Source organism: Octopus sinensis, linkage group LG10 (assembly GCF_006345805.1).
Source record: "Octopus sinensis linkage group LG10, ASM634580v1, whole genome shotgun sequence".
Classification (NCBI taxonomy): domain Eukaryota; kingdom Metazoa; phylum Mollusca; class Cephalopoda; order Octopoda; family Octopodidae; genus Octopus; species Octopus sinensis.
This window is the reverse complement of record NC_043006.1, coordinates 64,579,060-64,588,848: the sequence shown is the minus strand read 5'-3', so window position 1 is coordinate 64,588,848 and position 9,789 is coordinate 64,579,060. Positions and strand designations below refer to the sequence as shown.

Genomic DNA, 9,789 nt, shown 5'->3' with positions numbered 1-9,789 from the left:
GCTAGAGTCAACTTTGCCTTTCACCCTTTCGGGATCCATAGATTAAGTACCAGTGAAACACTGGGGTCGATATAATCGATTAGTCCCCTCACCCAAAATTTCAAGCCCTTGTGCCTTCAGTAGAAAGGATAATAATAATAATAATTATTATTATTATTCAAGCGTGGTTTAGCCGAACCGCGTTCCTTCGACCAATCTCATCTTTGCCTTTCATTCCTCTGCGGTCGATAAGATCACGTACAGGGCTCGCTTAATCGATTAACCCCTCCCACGAAATTTGTTAGCCCCGTGTCTAAGTCAAGTTGGCCCTGAGTCTTATTGTTATTCAAGAGCGGTGGATTAGCGGAATAGTTACAGATGTGATTTAAAGGAGACTTGGTTGTGGCTGTAATTTCTAGCCGAACGAGTGACCATGTTGAAGGTTCGGCACAACACGACGGGTTTGTTGTGTACAAAACATAAAAAAGATAAATAAAGCGAGAAAATTGTTACTACATGACAAGCTGATGCACAGATACATACAGATATATATATATATATATATATATATATATATATATATATATATGTGCTTTTTTATAGTGTGCGCGAATACGATGAAAGCACAGCATAATACAACACGTACTACACACATACGCACGAAACATACAAAATACCCAGTCGAGTCGTCTACTACAAATACTACTACTACTACCACCATCAACAACAAAACTACAGCTACCACCGCTACCACCATCAATACTAATACTACTGCTGCTGCTACGGCTACTGCTGTTACTCTACTGCACGCTTCTCCCTGCTAGAAGCTTCGTCAACAGCTGTTGATTTGTTTATTTTTAGTTTCCCGCGTCTCTTTTTTTCACTCTCTACCTCCCCCTCTCTCTCGCCACCATTTACACACTTCATCCCTGGGAAAAATTGTGTTCATGCGCCGACAAAAATGATTCCCTCATGTTTCGCGCTCGCGTTGCTAACTGTTACGTTACAAACGATGTGCTTGATAGTGTTTCCGGCTTTTTGCTCCCCGAAATCTTTTCCTCTCTTTTCGTTTCTTCTCTTATCTTTCTTGTGAAGACAGCTCAATAAAACATTCATTTCATGCGCAACTTCTCTGTCTGCAAAGCACACACACACATATAATATATATATATATATATAGATATATATATATATATATATCTATATATATATATATTCATATATATATATATAATATATAAATGTATATATATATATATATATATATATATATTTATATTATATTTATATATATACTATATATATATATAATACATATATAATATATAAATGTATATATATATCATATATATATATATATATATATATACATATATAATATATAAATGTATATATATATATACATATATATATATATATATATACATATATAATATATATATATATATATATATTTATATATATATCTATATATATATATACATATATAATATATACTTATATATATATACATATATATTTATATATATGTATATATATATTAATTCTATCTTGTTGGGATGGTAATGTTTGTTTTCTGCAAATCTTGTGAAATTAGTAGCTACAAGTAGTAGATCGAACTTGGTTCATAGTTTCCAGCCAGCAATGTGATATGAAGAGAGAATCGGAGATATAGAAACATCCATGTACATGTTTTAATTTTTCTTCTACCAAACACTATTCAAATACTGCGGGTGGGGAGGATATGACAGACAAAAAAAGGAGGAACAAGAACGATAAAGGGGAGAAAAATGACAGCCAGACAAGAAAGGAAATAAGAGAAGGAATAGAGAATGAGGGCGGTGGGGTGGGGGACGAAACGCAACAGATATGAAAAGAAAGTCTGGACAATGTAAAGGAATACGGGCAAGGATTTGCTGAGAGACTTTAAGTGTTTGGGGAATGAGAGAGGGAAGAGTCATGATGAAGGGGTTTAAACAGTGTGAAGTGGAGAGTCATATCTATCTATCTATCTATCTATCTATCTGTTCCTATAAGTATATATATATATATATATATAAATATATATAATTACACACACATACATATATACAAGTGTAGAGTTTATACGTATTAGGCGGCAGCTGGTGATTGGTTTACTCTTACTACTCGGAGTTTCCCGCCACGTGGGATCGTTCGGGATATATATATATATATATATATATATATATATATACATACATACACACACACACACGTATGTATGTGTGCGTGCATGCACACACATGGACGTATAAGTGTGGATGTATAAACGGGGGAATAGCGTAAAATAAATGAAATTAGACGAGCGTGATAGGAATGTTGGGTGAGAATATTCGATACATATATGTGTATGTATGTTTTATGTGTGTGCACGGTAAAGCTTCCTGAGCGTATATTTTATTTTGAATTTCCTTTTGTTTCTCATGGAGTATGTGAAATGAAACAAATAACAGGGTAGGATGGAATGGAGAAGCGAAGAAAGATAGAAGGTGATATTGAGAAATTGAACGGAAGAGAGTTAAAGAGACAGAGTGATGTGTACTGCTGTAGGGGTAGAGGAAGGAGGGAATGGTAATGAATAAATGAAAGAGTGAAAGAGTGAAAGAGATAGAGAAATAGAAATGAAGAGAATATCAGAGTGCGATATAAGGTAAAAAGAGAGAGAGAAAGAGTGAGAAAGAAGGAGTAATAGAACTGTTTAAAAAAAAAAAAAAGGGTTAAATATGTAGGGAAGAAAAGAAAGGAGAGTTTTAAGGAAAGGCGTAAGTCAAATAAAAGGAGGTGGAGAAGGAGGAGAAGTAAGAAGCCATCTGACACAGAGAAGGACGAGGTGAAGGGACTACTTTCTAAATGTGAATAGGTGCACGTATGTTTCCCGCCAATTCCTACTCATTCTAGACGCACACAACAACACGTCAACTATTACTGGAACAAACATAAACACACACATGCATTGACGCATACACACACGTATATGAGTATGTACAAAGAAACGCTGTATGATGGTAGGAGGCACATTGCCTCTCCTTCCCCGGTCACTCTCTCTCCCCTTTTTCTTTACTCACATACATTCTCTTTCCCTTTCTTTTAATTTTTCTGCCTATCAAAAGTCTGTATATGTTTCACTCTTTCTCTTTTATGTTTCTCTGTATTCTTACTTTATTTCTTTCACACTGTCTACATACATACACACATTCTCACGTTGTTTCTCACACTCCTACTCACTCGTTTTTCACTCCCTCTTTTCTCTTACCATCTCTTAAGTCGCACCACCACTGTCGCCGCTCTCCCTCACACCGTCACTCCATTATCAACACTATCACCGCCAAGAAGACCGCGATGTCGTGGAAGGAGAAGACAGAGTGAAGGGGAGTAAGAGCAATAGTGAAAGGGGGAAACAAACGTACATAGTGGCGTGGTATAATGGCGTGCCTACAACCAGCAGCGAGTAGAGAGACATTCGGTTTAAATACCAACTAAAATAATCTTTCAATGTTTATATTTTTTTGGTAAAGACATCTTTATAACCACCAACAACCATTTTCCCCTTGTACACTGGAATCTCTTGGATTTTCCTTCATCTTGTGGGTCAATATACTATTTACAGAGGCCATCCACTTTTGGATAGAACCATTTTATTCATAACATTTGTTACATCGGCTCCGCTCCGTCTTGTAAAGTGAACGTGCGTTTTTTTTCTCTCTCCTACCCTCCTCTCTTTCTCAGTCTCTTCCTTTCTCTTTCATCCTCCCCCTCTCAATATCTTACCTTCTTTTTATCTCTCTCTTTCCTCTTTCTGTCTATAGTATCTCTCTTTCTCACTCATCTGTTCCTTATTCTCCGACAACGATCATATATCATCAAATATTTTTGTGTTTTTGTGTGTATATATATATATATATATATATATACATACATACATTCACAGAAATCATTCATACACTCAGACTACAGACATAACCGCCAACAACAGATAGGCACTGTGGATATTTTATCTCCCCGGGGGGTGTTTGTTTTGGGGTTTCTTTTTAATACCCTTGAACCTTTCAGGGTTCGTTATAGCTTCTTAACATCCCTTTTTCTCCCTCTGTCCGTGTGTAACCTCTATTTCTAACTCTTGTTCAACTACTACTATGTCTGTTTACCCTCGGACAGCTGAAAAGAAACGAATTATGCAGGAATACCGGATGCGACACGAAGAGATGACATCCGTAGCAATAAACAGGTAAGATAAAAATAGATTGTTTATTTTGTTGTTCTGTTTTGTTGATTTTTTTTTGCTGCTTTCGCTTTTATTATTTGTTCTCTTTCTGCTGAGTTTGATACCAGAACAGTACACATAACCACACCACCAAAATATAAACATTAAACACACTGAACCTTCAATGACAATTGTCAGCAAAAGGACATAAATACAACAAACCATTGCTAGTTGTGAGGTTTTTTTTACTCCCAGCCCAGCGAAAAGTTAAAAGATGACCCAGCAATGGCCCAAAAGTATTCTAGCCACGATCATTTTATCATTTTGTTTTCCAGATTTCGTCCCTTTTTTTTTTTTGGAGATTGAGTAAATAAATAATTTGGTGTGATATGAGGGTGGTTTAATCACTATTCATGTTTTGTTTTGCAAAGGAAATTTACCACCAACCTGTAAGGCTCCCTCGTTGGCTTAAGCAATTAGCGGCGGAGCTAGATTTTGTTTTTCTGAAAGTACCAATACTTTAATACAAGAGTGGATATAGTCGATTGTACCCTTCCGTAGTGCTACCCTTTTGGCTGTTACACTCCAACCAGTAAAATAGTTTAGACTTACGTAAGGATAGTTGGCAAGTCGTATCTCGCCAAAACAGACCCCCCTAGTTATAAATCCAACAGTTGGTGATGATATTACCTGTAATTAATACCTTATATCTAACAATACCTGTTATGCTAATTGTAGGATGGTAGGGTTGTTGCAGTTGGGTTGGGCTATTCATAACATCTCTACCCGCAATCTTGCGTTACTAGGGTAAGAAATACCCCACCCATTTTCACCCGATCGATCAAATGAGGACCCGTATTTGTGTGAGGTTGTTTTGCGCGCTCGCACTGACACACCGACTCATATGTATGTGTGTGTGTGTGTGGAAATAGTCTGTACTGATCTTTTTTTTGTTGCTGCATTAAAACCTTTGATAGTTAACACTTTATCAGAATGTTATTGTAAACACTCGTACACAAATGTATGTTACATGTATATGCTCACGTACACAATCGCACATGATTACATATGTGAGTGTACACAGGTACACATATATGTTTACTCGTATTGCACACACGTAAAATATGTTTACACGTGTATAATCACACACGTGTAGTACTTTATGAAGTTGGCGCACTCACACACACACGGATGCGTATTCATACAGCTATATATGACAAGACTTGGATGCAGTCAATGTATGCATACATACGTTACGTATACATATATTTATAGACACATAATTACACACGTGTATAGACTTAGATATATTTTGTGTTTACACACACGTGTGTTAAACACATGTAAGCATGTTTACAAAACACATAATCACATGCATGTGTATTACCTGTGGCCATGCCTATACACAATCACAGAAATGCGTATTACATAGTAATAGTCAGGTTTACATACACCAAACATGCGGGTATGTTTACACACGTTTTGTGTGGTGTATGGTGTAAACTGGTATTGTTCCCTCACGAAAACCAGGAAAAAGCCCTGCAAACAAAACCACACGCTTAAATGTAAAGTAGAAAAATTTCACGATTAAATAAATATCACAAATACGTAATAAATGTTTCAAAAATAAAAAAGCATAGAAAAGGTAAAAGTATGATTAAATTTTTGTATAATTATAGAAAGTGAAAGAGATAATTGTACAAATGTCTCCCTTTTCGAATTATACATTTTTACTTTTTATTTTCGTGGAAAAGTACTTTGAAAACAAAACGAGAAAACATGAGAAAGTGGTGTGCCGAAGAAAAAAAAAAAAGATTTGTTATCCTTTGTAGTTTCATTGGAAGGGTTCAGGGTTTTTAATTATCTCAAGGGAGTTTTTGACCCACAGGAATTTTTGCCCCACGAAGAGGTTTTCACTTGATCCTGGAAATATGTATATGTGTATTATGTAACGAGTGTATATATATATGCGTACGTGTGTTTGTGTGCTTAATGTAAATCTCTTTCTCTTTGTATGTAACATCAGTCTGTTGTATGGGTGCTTATTTATATATATATGTATTCTGTATTTATAGAAATGTTTCTGTCTGTATCTCTATGTAAATATGTGTGTGTGTGTATCGAGTTCTTTATATGGCTGCATGTCTGTTTATATATATATATATACATGTTTAAATAGAAATGTGTAATAGATAAATAGTAAATATATACGCGTATCAGTGCATGTTTTTTTAATTTTATTTCAAGGTGTTTATTATGTGTCGTGAAAATCAGTGTACAACGTACAGTATGTGTGTATATACGTGTGCTATGTACATTTCTATAAACGTATATATGCTTGTGTGTGTGTGTGTATATATATACATACATATATCTGTGTGCGCGTGATGAAATAAATCCGGCTCTAATCCCATTTGAGATGATCCTTCATGATGGATCAAATAGTATTTTGGAAGGTCATAGATAGATCGAGTAAGGGAGGGTGTGTTCGCGTCCGCGTCCCCCGCTCCCTCGTATTATTACTCTTTCTCGCCCTCCTCCTCCGTCAATCACAAGTCTCTGCTTGCATGACTGTCTGTCTGGTCGCTGGGTGGGTGGAGCATTGTTCTCTTGTATTTTGTTTGTTGTTGCTGCTGCGACTACTACTACTGCTGCTGCTATTACTACTACTACTACTACTACGTTTAAGCTATTACCACTAACCACTACTTAGTAAAATTTTTGCTACTACTACCACCAATACCGTATTTCTACTACTATTACTACTCCTTTCCTAATAGACCACCACCACCACAACTACTACTACTGCTGCTGTTGTTGATAGTACTGCTGTTACTATTGATATATTACTACTATTGTTGACGATTGTGATTCGGTTTCGATTCCACGTTGCAAACTGCTCGTCTGTGAATGAAATGCTTATATAAATATCTCCATTAAGGTCATTTGTTGGTGCTGGATTTGGTGTTGGTTAGTAGCTCTGCAAACCGATTGATATGATAACACTACACCACATGCGTTCCCGCCCAGCTGAAGAATCCTTCTTATATGGCAGCCCTGTCGGTGTAAGGAAAGGAGGATGTTAAGTTGCCCGTGTGCGTGATAGTAAAAATACTCCGTTTGCCAAGAGGTACATTAAAGAGTTGTACTGTTTTTTTTTGTGGAATCGATACTCAACATAACACGCACACATACATTAAGAATGGTACGTAAACAGAGGTTACCATAGTGTAAGTTTGAGAAAAACAACACACACACACCCACGTGTGTAGTGAGGAAACCCAGCTGATTTGTTTTCTATTTTGTTTTGTATTTTCTCTTTGACACCTTTGTGTGTGTGTGCGCGCGCATATATATATATATATATATATATATATATATATATATATATATATATATATATAATGTGAAGTCTTTTGCATTATGTATCTATAATATAGTGTATTTACAAGTTTACTATAGCGTAATAGTTGGTTGATATCTAACCGAATAACTCTAATTCTCTGATGTAGTTAGTATAAGAATCAATCAAATAACTGCAACAACGAAATCAGACACAGTCTTCATGCTGGGGGAAACCTAAAACCTAAAACACATGGACAGCAAATAAGGGGTACAATCGATATGATTAAGCGCACACTCAAGAACGAACCCCAAAAGGGAACGTATAAACAACTACATATCCATCACAATAATAACCATTTTAAATCTAAACGGACGTAGGCACCCGTCATCAGCTGCTCTATTGGAAATTATTATGGTTTCGACACCCTGCAGTATCGCTCAGGCCAAAACTTTACATAACGTATATATTATTGAAAACATCATTTAATAGCAAAACTTTGTTCACTTAAACTGTTAGAAGCCAAGTGCCCAATATAACAATGCAACAAAACAAATACGGATTAGATTATTTAAACTTAATTCACTTGCATGTAATCTGTTCTGTTGTATAAGATACCATAAATATTGTGAAGTAATTTTTTCTCTAGTAATTAAAGCCCTGATTATCTTTATTTTCAGGAATAGTGTACCCCAAACTACATTATGCAATGCGTTTTATTTTTAAACTATTATGTGTGCTTTAAGTAGGAGTTTGTTAATTTTCTAACCGACTGAAACCACCCTGTTACAGGCTCTCCCCTTCATCGGCTCCAGACATGATCTTTTCTTTTTCTGAATGCAATGAAAAATGTCTGGAGTTCTCACTCTTTTTATCTGGTCTTTTGACAAATTTTCATTGCTAATTTTGTCAATTTTAACATATATCCACTATTCAACTAATTTTACCCACTTGTGTTTCCTCTTACATTTACTAAATTCAGATCCTTACGGATAGGATTCCGCAAAATCAATGTCATACACGGAAATTAATTCACTCGACTCCTGTTTTCCCTCACACCTACAAATATATGACCATCTGTCAATGTGTAAGCATAATTAATCAAAAGATTAATTTGCTTTTCATTTCAGGATCGATAAAATAAATGTCAGATATGTATTGTATGAATTCAATTGACCATTTGCAGTCTTATTGCAAATATGACCATCACATTGTAGGTATCTTCTTTCTTGGGAAATTGCATTTAAAGGACTGACAGACGTGAATGTTATTCCTTTAAGTACAAATTTATTCAGTCTAAGCCTGATAAATTTACCGAGCAAAATCTTGGCGCTTAACTGAAGATATTAAAAGAAATGAATCTTGCAATATGCTCCATGTTGGGCAGGGGTAAATATCCAAGAGGACCAAGTTTCACTGTTAATCTGGTTTTGTGAAGGGCGCCAAAACCATTCAGCCATTGTTTCTCCTAGAGATGATAAATACCAATCATACATTCACTGAGAAGGTGAGCGAAAAATATCTTGGAGATGCAATGAGTCGCCGTCTGTAAGCTGAGTTCAGATTTCGTCGCGGTGTCTATGTGGGGGAAATGTGCGTTTTTACTTTCATCATTCCGGGGGTCGCAACAAAGTATCAGACACCTGTAGTCTATTTAGACGACCGTGTTACTGGAATTTATGGCTTGGAATTTATGGTTATTTCGAAAAATTCTTTTTGCTAGTTTCAGCTCGAGAGTTGCGTCGATGGAGAAACCATAGGCAGTGGTTAAGGATCGGAGACGCAGAGCGTCATACCAGTGTCAGTTAATTGACGTACCCAGTTATGTATTAAGCGGTTACACTCTTCACCACCAAATTTGATGAAGGGTTACAGTCTCCTCTACCAAATTTAACGCCTTGTGATGATTGTGCAAGCACTTTGTAGTTGCTTTATTGTCTCTTTAGGAAGCTGTTGGGTTTCGGCGTTGATTAAAGTTTTAGAATGTGTACGAATGTATATGCTGGTTTTGAACTTGCAGAAAACAAGTGAAGTCAGCTGTCTTATTTGTAGTGAATGTACGCGTTGTTGCAGGCGTTACAACTATTGCAAATAATGTGTACGAGAGAGGAGGAGGAAGATGTTGAGTGGTAGTTGTAGAGTTAAATGAGGATATGCTAGTGTCACTTGCAGAGAGAGAGAGAGAGAGGAGAAAGGAGGAAAAGAGAGGACAGAGAAATATAAGAAGAAAAGGCAGAGATGTCTA

General features: G+C 36.1%; 1 protein-coding gene across 1 annotated transcript in view; it reads left to right on the top strand.

Moving 5' to 3' along the window:
• Nucleotides 1–3,214: 3,214 nt before the first annotated feature.
• Nucleotides 3,215–9,789, top strand: part of LOC115216728 (transcription factor AP-4) — a 94,655-nt gene continuing 88,080 nt past the window's right edge. The window contains exon 1 of the mRNA XM_029786267.2: nucleotides 3,215–4,225. Within this exon, the coding sequence (XP_029642127.1) occupies nucleotides 4,134–4,225 (92 nt within the window). The 5' untranslated portion in view covers nucleotides 3,215–4,133. The remainder of the gene's footprint in view (nucleotides 4,226–9,789) is intronic.